This window comes from Alligator sinensis, unplaced genomic scaffold, assembly GCF_000455745.1.
Source record: "Alligator sinensis unplaced genomic scaffold, ASM45574v1 scaffold651_1, whole genome shotgun sequence".
NCBI lineage: Eukaryota > Metazoa > Chordata > Crocodylia > Alligatoridae > Alligator > Alligator sinensis.
Window position 1 is genome coordinate 1,208,147 of NW_005842014.1, and position 13,826 is coordinate 1,221,972.

A 13,826-nucleotide genomic window follows, 5' to 3' on the forward strand; every position below is an offset into this window, starting at 1 on the left:
GAAATACAAAAAACTTAGAAAGATTCAGCTTCCCTTGAAGTCGCATTAAGTTGCCTATTGTTGTAGCATATTGTTGTACTTAGGAAAAAGATGGGCTTGGAATACTAATGAATTAGAAGGCCTATAAAATGCACAATGCAGTTGAGTTATTCAGTGATTGGAAATTAAACTATATACAATGTGTTAACTCCAGCTTCAACATGAGGCTGTGAATAAGCCACCCATAATGCATTGATTTTCTCATTGATATTTAAAAAAACAAACAAACCTGTGCCACCAACTGGGTCAGTTTATTCAGAGTAAATGAGACATGGAAAGCAGGAGCACATCTGCTTCCAATATTTGTTTAAGGAGGAGATTTGGTGAAACGGGAATTTACCATGTTTACAGCCATGTGAATTTTTGGCAAATATCCTTTAGAATTTGGCATCAGTTGGAGGAGGGCACAATAGCAGCAACCATCTATTAAAATAAAGATCTAGCAATTGAGATGCTTACTTTCTTTGGTCCCCATCAAACCCTAAAACAGTTCATCTCACAGAACAGCCTGAGATTAATGCCAGTTACGTTTTGCAATGCACAGTGGGCAGCCATTGAAGTTTAACTTTTCCAACTACAACCAGGTTTTTTTTCTTTTAAAAACTGCATTTAACAGGAGACTTCCATGGACTTGGGGCTGGATTGTTCAGCATTGTTTGCAGAGTTAGGAGTGAGCTCAATGCGTGTGTCTGTGTGAGAACGGTTCCTGGTGCCCTCGCCAGTGTGAGATCTGCTTCTTGTTCCCTCCCCAGTATGGGATCTGCTCCTCTGTCCTTCCAAAGAGGTCACACTGGAGCCAGATGCTGTACGGGATCTCATGAGTCTGGTCATGCTGGCTGAAGGCACTGAAAGCAGAGTTCTATGTTAATGACTTCCTTCGAAGCAATTCAAGGTGCTTGAAAGCAAATCTAGGCTTTTAATTCAGCACTGATAACGACATGAAGCTTGCCCCTGACCACCCAATGCACATTTGCTTTATGCAAAGGGTGCAACATTCAGCAGCTGTGAGAGTTTGCAGGGTTGGTTCTTCCAGAAACCTGCAGTGCTGTGCAACTACCAGGTATATATGAATAAAGGAATACACACTGAACAAATGGGACAGACCATACTTGAAAATGCCCCCCCATCCTCCCCACACTGCCCCAACCCCAAACACAGTAATCGCAACTGGTTAAAGCAGACTGGGCTATTAGCTTAATTAACTGTTATTTCAGCAGTTCTGATTTGCATGCCACAAATTTGCTTTTATAAACCTTCTCACAAATTATAGTAAGCCCTGAAACACATGGAGTCTAACCAGATTCAGATACCACAGATAATAAACACTGCATCTTGTAAACAATGTGCACTAGCTTTACTACCAACTCAAGCATTCACAGAAGGTTTAGTTTCCTCCTCCATTTTCGATATTCAATTTAAATAGCCATGCTGTAGGGAATGAAATATGCACATCATACAACAGTATGTACAATTTTGCATGCATATTTATAACTGGGTACACAGAAACAGGCAGCAATACACCTGCTTGGCACTTGTACAGACAAACCAGATGCCTGCAAGTGTCATACATGTTCCAGCAGGCAGGTGAAGTGACCCATATCTGCATGCTCAGCTTGAAGGTCAAGCTTTGAAAGTGTAGGTTTGAGTAATGTGAGATCACTTCTCCAGCCCATGAGGTAAGAAAGCTGAGGACAGGAAGGGGATCACATAGCATTGCTGGAGAATTCTTGCCTGAACTATGTAAAAGTCCATGCCTGGAACTTGCTAGAGGATGAACCAGGTCTGTATTAAATGTAGTTGCACAAGGGAATTACTACATGTCTTTGGCTGGGTTTTAGTGCACTTTGCAAACACGTCTCTGGATAACCCTAGTCACTCTCCTGTAAAAAAGAGTGAGGCCAACTAATTTCAACAAACAGCAGGATAGTCTAAGACACAAATTGTGTGCTATCTTGCCAAGACACACATCATTAACCATAACCACCACACAGAGACATAGTAAAAAAAAAGTAATAAGAAAACCACATTATACCAGATATCATCATGTGCCAATACATGTGAGCGCTAACATCAGCAGAAAAACTGTTTTCAAAGCTCCCCACACTACTCTGCTATTCTAACTCGATCCAGGTCTGCAAGCCCTTCCTTCAAGCACTATACACCCTCATGCAAAATACAAGCTAGTGGTAAAAGAAGAGGGTAGATGTTTTATAAACCACAGGGTGACCCTAGAAATTTAAAAATTCACAATAGATTTCTTTGTTAGCTTGTTCTGCTTCTTAGCTGCAGCTAATCTTTCTATTTCAATAAGGAAATATACTTACTATAGCCCATTCCTTGGACAAAATATTTGAAAGCTTCTGCAAGCTTTGCAGGCTGTAATAGGAAATAAAAAAAAAAAAAGTTAAAAAAGTAATAGTTATCGAATTAGTCACACCACAGTATGTTTTGTATAGACCAGGGGTTTTCAGCCTTTTTTGGTTGGTGTACCCCTGGTGGCCAGTTGAGAAGCAGGGAGTCCCCTGGCAGCCGGTTGATAAGCAGGGGTGGTGGGGGGTGCCCCTGACAGCCAGTCGACAAGAAAAAACAGAAGCGCCGGCAACTTCTCCATGGCGTTGCCACGTACCCCCTGGGGCCTTCCAAAGTACCCCCAGGGGTATGTGTACCCCCAGTTGACAACCTCTGGTATAGACCTTGGGTTTTACTCAAAGCATCTGAAGTATGTCTATTTTACTTGAGTAACTCCCCCAATAACACTAGTTTTGCATTAAGATTAGTGCACCCCACTTATTACTGCAGTCAATTCGTTAACTAAAAGGTCAAGTGGACTGGGTCAGGCCCAAAATTTACTGGAAGAGTCACTAATAGAAGGCCCAAGTTAGAGCTAGTCTCACAAGAAGTGAAGAACAATAGAGGGATCAGTAATTTGTGTGACCACCTCTGACTAGTTGTAGTTTTGCCTCCATTTGCTGCACAGTTCATTTGCCACCCCAAAAAGAAACAGGCAAATAACTGGCCATGTTTAAGCATAATTCAACAGATGCACTGAAAACAGTGATAAAAGCTAGAGGTGCTACGACTGCAAGAGAACAGTTTCATATGCTCTTGGGCAAAGCAATAACTCAACCAACAAATAAGTGAGAGGGTATTATTGAAGTTATGCCAAGGATACCTCCCCATAATGTAGGGCAAAGTCTTCCTCCACCCCTACTCTTCAAACTAAACTTTTTGGACACAATCTCTTCACACTATTATCAGGCTTTTCTCATCACAAACACACTTTATCTACTCAGAGTTGTGCTAAAATAACACTCCAATTGCCTGAAGCTCAGTTTCTTCAAACTATAATAAAATACTTAGGACCCTGCTCTTCCCACCCACTTGGCTCATAATAAACAGTTAAAAGGTATATCCTAAAAGTGAATTTATGGGTCAGCCTCTTCAATGAAGCACTGCTAGAGAATTTACATCTTAACATGCCTGAGGATTTACACCATAACAGGCTTAAAAAATTCCAGCTCATTCTGCTAGGCCAGATCAATGCATGTAAAACAACCCAGGCTAGTTATTTTCTGCTCCCACCTTTCTGATCAGAAGTATAAATAGCACAGAACTAAATGGTTTTAAAATGCCGGCACAGAAGTGGTAATCCCTGTTAGTTTGGCAGATGAACATAAGATAATGCTTCTACACTGCCACCTTCCAATCCTTACACATTTAAGACTTAATTAGTGAAAATAATATCCCTTTCTAATCTTAATTTTGTGCTTGGCTGGTCTTTAAAAGGAAGAGATCAGATGACTGAGTGACATCACTATTCATGAATCAAACCAGCCACTTGGCTAATTTTCAGGAATAGCGAGTATCCGTCAAAAGAGGGCCTGTCATGTTCTGATATGCCACAAAAATAGCACCAGTTAAGTTAGCCTTCAGTAAAATCATACCTGGGAAACTTGAGGAAAGCCACCGCAATCCGCCATCTACAAGATTAAAAAAAAGTGTTAGGAGAATTCACTTCTGTATTTGGGTATTATAATAGAGTTACTGTGCATCTGACCTATACAAGTACTTCAGAGAGAAATTTCTATCCACTGTACAACTGTGAAACCTTGAACTGTGTGAAAACCTTAAGGAACTGTGTGAAGCCTTCTTGTCAAAAGGCATCCAAAAGCTAGGTCTGGAGCATGGGCATTACAATTCTGTGCTCAGACCCTGCCCGTCAAAACCAGTAGTTATATAAGCTAATTAAAAAGGGGGAGTGGGGGGAGAAAGTGAGGTAAGCTGCAAAGTTGGAAGTTTTTACAAAGGAAAACAACAATTGCTGAATGCGTTGGCTACAGATTTTGATTTTTAGCTCTATACAAGATTTCAGAACGTGACTGGGCACTGAAAAAGAAGATGGCAAACAACCTCTGCACCTCTGCTATCTGGATCCTACCACATAAAAGGGTGTAAGTTAAAGAAAGCATTAGTGGAGAGGATGGAAGACTCCAGCAGCAGGTCCAATTGCCAAGGGAAGCAGAGGAAGCCAGTTACCAGAAAGGCTAAGTGAACGTAAAAGTTTTGAAGCATTTCATTATTCTTGTCTCTCCACCCTTCAAAGGCAACCCAACAAAAACAGTCCAATAAGCATTACAAACTAGCACAGTCAGGTTACGAATTACAGGAAGTCCACAGCCCTACCTAAAATTATCTGACTGTAGAACAACCTTCTTACTTTCTAGGCTAGCAGCTAACATAACTCATAGCCTCAGCGTCAGTGAAGGTTGGTTATGCAAGGCGTTTTCCAGCTGGCCAAGGGCTGGGAATGCCAACTTTTACATGGAGCAATTTTTGGAATCTAGCCACATAACTCATTAACATTCAAACTGGGCAAAACACGCGCTTTGAGCTGCCACTGCTTTACAACACTCAGCTTCTTTAATTGTATCTTATTATATGGTACAGTAAACATTTGCGTGCGTTCTAGTAGACTCCCAGTCAGATTAGTCTGGCTCACTGAATTTTAAAAACTTAACAAAATGAAGGAGATGTGCTACACAGTGATTTAGGATCCAACCCTCCTCCCAGAAGACTCTTGACAACTTGGAAATCCTCTACATCACAATTTCAGAAATAAGGATATCCACAAGAAAGTAACGTATTACAAAGGAGGTCAGGTGTAGGACAACATATGAAAAGCAGATCATTTGCTGTCTTGTCAGATTGCTTTATTGTGGGATGTGGAAACAGAAGAAAAGGAAAAAAAAAAAGATTTTTCTCAAAAATTCACTGAAGGGTTTCTACAAATAATTAGTATCCACTGCATCGGTTGCAAAGGGTTCCAGTCAGGATTCAGTTATAGTTGGAAGCTAGACTCTACTCCGGTAAGATGCTTTTCATTTCTATTTAATTCCTAATGAAATTGGTAACTGTTAGCAATGAATCTGGTTTCAACTAAAGGAGGGGACATTTTTCAACTAAGTTTTGCTGAACTAAAGAGCCATTCTAGGTTTGATAAGGCTTACTAACAGGTTTGAATTGGGGAAGTGGAACTTAACAATGTTTCTTCACATTCCTCCATACGGGTGGTGCTCGATCCATCAGATCCATCCTGCTGGAAGCCGCGTCATCCAGCCTGCAGGGCTCCACAGGTGCAGGGAACAGAGCAGAAAACCTACTCCCACCAGGCACTTAAGTGTGGATACTCTGTACAGTAAACTGCTCCATGCGACTAGCCCTGTTCCTAAGCACAAGAGGTATGTACATACCCCATCTGCTCACAACAATAATACAAAGAACTGAGGAACTGCATGAGATATACAAATGCAACTGGGGACCAGAACAAAGCTGCTGATTTCAGGCTTAGAAACTGTAGCTACAAGCCATTATCGCAGAAATCTTTCCCTCAATAGAGATTAATAGGATCCGATTAGGGCTTAGCCCAGCTGTTCAGAGTCTCTTCCCTGGAGGTTTTAGGTTTGTACAAGCCACTCTGTCATTCCATGCAGGTTTTGACCTGTTAAATGACCTGTATCTGGTAGGGGGAAAGAAAGAAAACCAAAACAGAAAAAATTCTCCTCCTTACTGAAGTGATGATTAAGTCGGTTTCTTTCCACAAGTGAACTCTTAGCATGATGCTGCTCATGTGACCTACATCATCTACCCTGGGTCTTGGTACAGTAAGGCTGTTCATTCACTTGCTTGACTGTGTTCAGCAAAAATAAAAGTCTAGCTAAGGAATTCCAAACAAAATTCTTGATTAGTAACACTTCTGCTGATGTCCTGGCATTAGAAGAAGCTCAACAAGTTCACTGGAACAGCAGGTTACTAGCAAAAAAAACCCGCTTTCTCTCTCATTAGCTGACCTCTCGAATCCTAACAAGTACCAATTTTTAAAAATCTATTCAGAGCCAAGTTTCTAAATGTTCAGAAAAGCATACTGGCTGTACTTCATCTTTCCAGGGCTTTACCCTACATGCATGCCTGATGACCCATAGATGAAAAGTTCTGTGTATCAAAGTACCACGTGTATATATTATTGGTAAATATGGTCTGTACTTCTAAAGAGCAGAGAAGGTGAAATTGGCTCCATAGCTCAGTTTCCCCTACCCCAGGTTTGAAACAAAAAGTTTTCTCCGTGAATATTCTAGTGCTGCCAGTTGGCTTATTCTCTTCTTCATTTGCTGTCTCATTGAATAGTATTGACTGCTCTAACTCAAAAAATATATACTCTCCTGAATAAGAGGCATACTTGCACTACATCCTGATATTACATTATGTTGACTTGGCATCTGCTCATTTATGTTCAACCCCACTAGCACTGCAACCATAAAAATAAGATCTATAATCTGAATTTATTGGTTATTACCTTCAGGAGTGTGGTCTTCGTTGGATCCAATTTAGCATTGCATTCAACCTGCGTAGAAGAACAGCAGTGTCAGCATCATTCATGTTCATAATCATTCTAAACTACTGGATGAGAAGTATGAACACAACTGTTTGCCTTAATCATTACATAGCATCTTCTTGTCTGACAGTTTAATATACCCTAGAAGTTGTGCACCTTGGATTTTACTTCTTAAAGGCTCCTTTGTTTGTAGCTCAAACAAACAGTTTGATTCAAATTTCTCTCTGCTGGTCTATTCTTCCAGATGTATAAACAACCCCATTAACCAGAAAAAAAGAGGTTTTTGTGCTTCTTGCGCTACACTGGCAGTAAGTGCTGTTTATCATGTGATTTGTGGTCATCTGGTAGAATGCCAGAAAGTGAGCTGCCAAGCGGCCACATGCCAAAAGACTGGACAGACTCATTAAGATGCAATGTTTAAAGTCATCCAGCCATTTGAAGATAGTTATGAAGGGCAAAATGAAGTTTGCTGCTTCCAGTGACCCAAGGCAGAACTCCATTTAAACACAGCTAGAGTATAGGCTACAGATTCATTTCTAAAAGGTGCGCGTTTGTGTTCATGGCTTTCTCAGCTAGCTCATTCTGTGCCTGAACATTGCAATAGCCATTGTCCCAAAAAACAGTAGCCATTAACTGAATGTGGCCAAACAGGGCATGAACACAAGACAGGTCCAAGAACAGCAAGCCATTTACACTCAATTACTGCTGGACATTTCTCCAATGCTGATCTAAATTCCCAGCCTGTATGCTAATTAATCCAAAAAAAAAAAGTTGTTCATTAACTCTTTTACAATGCATACCACGGCATCAACTGCTGGGGAACTGTCACCAACCACCAGAAGAGAAGGGCATCTGCAAAGAAAAGTTACAAGAAAATGGTTATTTAGATGTCCTAAACACAACTTTAATCCACAAAAAACAAAACAAAACAAAACAACTTTTCTTGGTATAAACAGAAAGACTGAACCAGAAGTTAAGTGATCAGAAGCAAGAAATTACAGCTGCTATCCCAAAGAGGTCTCATATTATTTGAGATATCACCTACCTGTTCTTAAAACGACCAGAAATTGCTTTGAAACTTTAGGAAGGCTGCTATGCTATTGCATACCCTAATTTCATGTTATGGATTAAAAAAGATTAATGTGTGTCACTACAACAGCACTGTAATCTCCCACAACTTCATATCCATTTTTTTCTTTTGATTTCTTGCCCTTATTTTGCTTCTCTCCCCCTCTTGGCTCCCCCTTGAAGTTTGCTGTATTTCCCAGTCTAAAAAAAAACAAACCAACATTTATAGGGCATAACTTGCTGGAGACTCCATTGATCCTGTTCTGAATTCTTAGCTCTTTCACTTTTCTAGAGCCATCTTAACCATCTTCCTAAATAACTTAAGGTTTTAAATATTTTGAAAAACAATTAAGAGTTTGGTTACAGAATTTTGTTTGTATAAGCATTTGTAAAACAAAACCCCTAGTTTTTATTCTAATGGATGGGCGAGCCATTTTTTTCCCCTCTTTTATTGTACGTCTCCCCACAGTAGATGAAGCTTTGTGACACTCTACTTGTTGCACATTCATTATTTAAAAGTTCACTAAAATTGCAAAGTAATGGTTCTCCTGAAACAGAATGGAGATCTCCTCCACCACTATCTTCTAAGCAATTTAAAATACTTAAACTCAAGTTTGCAGATTCATCATAGGCAAGATTATAAGAATTATTTTCTTGACTACCTAATCCCTTTCAAAAGCCTCCCTATAAATAATGCTTCCCCTATGAAACAGCCATCACTTGCTATGGGAGAGGCCGCAAGAACAAAAAACAAGCAAAAATATTTATTGTTTCTAGTTGTATTTTTTTAAATGTACAATTTTTCTTTTTTTGTACAATTTAAATGGACCACTATGCTCCATGACATCATCAACCAAAGCTGAGAGGCAGGTCACAAACTTCCTAGAAGACTGTCAGTTGCAAGTAGTATTTCCAGAGCCTTTTGTACTCAAAAGCACCAGCAGGCATTTGAAATTAAGCAGAAAATCTACTGGAAGATTTTATTTCAATAGCTAACTTAGAATGCATATCCAACCTATCATACCATTTCTTTAAGACAGCCAATGGGCTTTTACTGTGACAGCATTTACATCATTCAGGATAGCTCAAATTGGGATAGATTCACATACACCAAGACATTGCCATCTGAAGTTGTAGTACTTACTGTAGAGTAACAACATTTACTCCAGGAACTGGGCGCTCAATCTCTAAATCTCTTCGACTATAGGTTAGGGCATTGGGTGGGGAGGAGGGAGAGAAGAGAAATAAATTGAAAAATAGTTAGATTCAGAGAGTCTCGTGTTTCTCCACACACTTGTCATGTATTAACTTATTTTCCTTAAAAATCGACAAAAGCTATATATACACACACAAAATAAAGAAATATGAATCTGCTTTTTAAATGAGCCAATCTAAAGAAGTTGTGTAAAAGAAAATATGCATTCCTATACACGCTCAGAGAGATCATTATAAGGCAGGAGGTCTTAGGATGATCTTCTGATGGAGCCATGATTCCTCATGTAATTTTGCTTGATAGCACTTGTACTGAACAAGCAATAAGCAACCGTCCAAGGGACTGGCAAATAAGTCACTGCACAGATCAAGAGAATAATATTTTTTACCTGTTGTAAGAGTTGACAAAGAGATGAAGATTGGTTGGATTCATGTCATTGATAACATGTTGGCGGTAAGTATGAATCAGGTCGGGGTTGTTGTGAATCTCCTCCTACATTGAAAAAGGTCTATTTTAGTAGTAAGATAATTACACATATATCAGAATTACACACGGCTCAAATCAACCAGGGAACATTGAAGGGGGGGGGGAAAAAAAAAGAGCATCTGGCACTTGAGTACTATTATCCAGAACTAACTTTTATAATTTCAGCCAACAAACCTAAGTATATGCAGTGCAGCATTCAGTTTCAGAAGAGCTTCTAAGCTTCAAGTACTTTCACATTATGGTTCCAGAGTTTCACTATAAAACCTTGATGAAATTAAAGTATTGCCATTAAGGCAGACAAGCATTTTAAAAATGTGGGCCTTTTATCAGTAAACTGTTTTCCAGATTTATGGAGTTTACTGTTATAGTACTAGGAATGCTGCTCTCCTGCATACTGGTTCTCATATCAGGAAGTAAAAAAACAAAACACAAAAACCAGCTCTCATACCATCACTTTAAAAAAAAGGAAAGAATTTTTTTACTGAAATGACTGAAATCCGCCTACAACTTGACAGCACTGTTATTTGAACAATGTGTATTTTAAAGAGCAATTAATACTGCTCCTATAGTTTTCTACATTAGTTTTGTCACTGTACTGTACTTATAGCCTTTATCAATGTGTATCCATCCTGTACTATGGCCTTTTCACAATAGTTTCACACAACTGCTTCTACAGGCAGCAGATCAAGCCTCAGTGACAAGGCAGTTGCAATATAAAATATCTAAGTTTAAAAAAAGTGTGAAGTATTCTGTGCATAAGGAAAAATTCAAACATAAGACATCATTAATGGTTTTGTGGTAAATTGAAGGAAGGTATGGCGGAACACAATTTATGAAAGATAACAAAGTAGTGCCAACTTACCTTTCCAAAAAGATGCGAAATGACCATATCTGGCAGGGCATTAGCCCATCCTGAAATCTAAATGAAATAAATGTTTTATTTATTTATTTTTACACTTAAAAAGAGTGCCTGAAAACTAGCAGTGGTTAGTCTACTCCCCTCTGCTTAGGTCAGGTATTGACCTAACTAATCTCCTGCCACTACCAGGTGTCACAAAAGCATAATACAAACCAAACTGGAAGAATATCCATAGGATACAACTCTTGACATCCTTGTAGCTTATGCAGTGTGAAAACTGGTTGCTAAGGTATGTATAGTGTCAATGTGCTTAACACTGACCTCCAACTAGTTAGAGAAAGAACACCCAAGCTTAAAATAATCATTCCTCCTAGATGTCTGGACAAAAGTGACAAGCATGTGGGAGTTTTCCCCATCTTTCACAGTTGTTTGTGAAAGAGGATCCAACAAACTGTCAAGATTGCAAGGCTGGTTTGCAAGACAGCTGCAGCTATGTGTCTGAGAACAAGTAGAAAACATTTAAGAAATGGTCACACAATCCAACAGTACAATTGGAGACTTGATAAATGTAATGACTCAGTAAAGTGGCAAGTAAAGGTGGGACAGGGCCACTAGGGAATTTAAGCAAACCAGGAATATTGGGAGAGGTGACCCACTTATTTCAGAGACCAGTTATCCCATGCCTTCTGGGAGTCACTCAGTGCCTCCCCAGCCAAACAATTTCCCAGGGTTTTAAAGGGTATGGAAGATCTCCTCTTTGTAGCTCTCAATACTATGGAAAGATGTATACAACAGCCCTCTTTACAACCAGAGCAGATTTCTTGATATTGAAAGGTAGACACTGCCTTTTCAAGTATCCTAAACATTTCTTTTCGCTTACACAACAGAATTTTTCTAACTATGAAGATTTGTCCATGAAGCCTTCTCCATGTGGTTAAGAAACACCCATGCATTTGACCATAAACATGTTTCAAACCTGCCTGAAAATGTGCTTCTTGTCCTAGCTCATTTAAGATATAGATACACATCTTAAATAGTGAGCTAGGACAAGAAGCACATTTTCATTTTTCAGGCAGGTTTGAAATGTGTTTATGATCAAAAAAATTTTGTTTATATATCTATCTATCTATATCTATTTAGATATAGATATAGATATAGAGATATAGATATATATAGTGTATAAAGATGGTGTATACGGCACACACACACACACACACACACACACACACACACACACACACCATATTAACCCTATTATTTACCTGTTGGAACTCTGAAAGGTTTTTGAAGCTTAAATTCCTTACCACTTATGTGCATCCTTTAATCTCTAGATTAGGATGTAGTAAAATATATAAAAATAAAGGATTTTTCCTGCACATGGACCTGCCACTTCTAGACGTGGCAACATGCTTGGCAATCCTATAGCACAGCAGACTTTTACTATTTTTGTTCACGCACATGCTGTTCCTACTGGATTGTGAAAACACATCTACTTTAGTAAACTTCATTTTTTTTTTTTTTTTTTTTTTCAAATCTAATTCTCATTGCAGACTGTTAGCAGACAAACCATGGGCAAGCAGGAATCAGATGTTATACTGATTTGAAAGTGTTGTTTAAAAAAAAGTTTCAAATCTAGCCCACATTTATGTTCAATTGGATTATTTCTTCCTGAGAGTTAATAAACCTGAAGAGAAATATATACAGTAGCACTGTTAACTATAGTATGACGACATTATTGGGTACATCGATTCTAATTTAAAAAACCAATGACACTACAGAAGGCACTTTTTTCTTTGTAAATGAAAAGAAAACCAAAAGCAATTAGTATCCATATTTCCAGTCTGAAGCCACATCTTAGGAACAACTAAATAAGTTCAATTAATTGATCATTAACACTTAACCTATTGTTCAGCTCCACATCTTAAGGTGAAATATAAAAATTCGACTTTCGTTCGTTTACCTTAGTTGCTGCCCAATCCATCCATCCTTCAGCACAAGGGTTTACGTTAATGAGAACAAGTCCTTCCACCATCTCTGGTTGGTTTAGCTGCAAGTTATGTGAACACAGACTTCCTCAGACACACTTTGTAAACCAACAGTAGACAGTTTAAAGAATTATTTGGGGGGGGGGGGCAGGAAGTAAATAAACAATCTTATTGGTACATGCAAAGCATTACTGATTAACATCATCTCCACCCTGGGTTTAAACAGGGAACTCCCATTAAAAAAAAAAACAAACACAACTTCCAGTTAACTGGGTTGAGCTCAGGACTCAAATGGACATTTTGATCCTGTTATTTCACTTAAAACCAGGACTGCTTGAATCAGTAATTATGGCAGGGTGGGAAGGATCTGCTTATTTCAGGAGGATTAGCTTTCAAGAAAAGTTCAATGAAAAAAACAAAACAAAACAACTTACAGCAAACCTAGTTAGGATGTAGGCACCAGCTCCAGATCCCATTCCAATAACACTGGTCAGCCTACACAGAGCAAATAAAGTATATTAGAAGTGCACTGAAGTAAATGCAAAAAAACAACATGAACAAAAAAGATTGTCCCTGTTCAGATCAACCTCACTACATGCCATTTTGCTTCTACTACAGGGCAGATTCATAGGTAGTATAATCTATTGTCTCTCCACTGGCGTCAGGAGGGCTGCAACAATTTACACAAGCTGCAGACCAGCCCCAGAGAAGCTCAGTATGCCGTCTGGGTCTCGGCTGAAGTTAGATGCATCGGATATTTGTCCATTTGCATTCCAGGGTAGGGCTAGTAACTTTAATGTCTTTAGATAAATATACTGATGAAGAATAGTATTGTTCTGATTCTGGAAGTGAAACAGCTACTTTAAGTGCCAGGGAAAACTGAGGACTCAGAGCCATGATACTTCTGCAGGCTAAATAAAAAGAGACCTCATTTTGTGGCTACTAAACCACATCTCCCCAATTTCGCTCCAGGGGTGAACTGACATGAAATAAATACATATACTGTATGGGCTACTCAATCACAAGAGCAAGCCAAAAATTGAAGTGATCTGTACAAGTAACGTGCACTGAATGCATCTATATTAATTTGGTGAAAAAAGACAAGGATGTATTACAGTGGGGTCATTAAATAACAGAAAAGAGGAAGTTGAGGCAAGACAAACCCATGTCAAAAACAAAATGGTACTTTAACCTAAATAAAGAAAACTTAGTGGCGCACTTATTCAAATCATTAAGAAACTGGGGGGCTGGAGGTGGAACTCAGTCCCCCCCATTAAAATGTTTTCA

The 13,826-nt window shown here is 39.0% G+C and overlaps 1 protein-coding gene across 1 annotated transcript in view; it reads right to left on the minus strand.

Annotated features, from left to right (window-relative positions):
- Positions 1-6: 6 nt before the first annotated feature.
- Positions 7-13,826, minus strand: part of NDRG1 (N-myc downstream regulated 1) — a 43,074-nt gene continuing 29,254 nt past the window's right edge. Inside the window, exons 7-16 of the mRNA XM_006021985.3 lie at positions 12,974-13,034; positions 12,515-12,601; positions 10,558-10,614; positions 9,598-9,701; positions 9,141-9,197; positions 7,729-7,780; positions 6,890-6,937; positions 3,984-4,019; positions 2,364-2,415; positions 7-884 (exon numbers count right to left, since the gene is read on the minus strand). Of these exons, the coding sequence (XP_006022047.1) occupies positions 649-884; positions 2,364-2,415; positions 3,984-4,019; positions 6,890-6,937; positions 7,729-7,780; positions 9,141-9,197; positions 9,598-9,701; positions 10,558-10,614; positions 12,515-12,601; positions 12,974-13,034 (790 nt within the window). The 3' untranslated portion in view covers positions 7-648. The remainder of the gene's footprint in view (positions 885-2,363; positions 2,416-3,983; positions 4,020-6,889; positions 6,938-7,728; positions 7,781-9,140; positions 9,198-9,597; positions 9,702-10,557; positions 10,615-12,514; positions 12,602-12,973; positions 13,035-13,826) is intronic.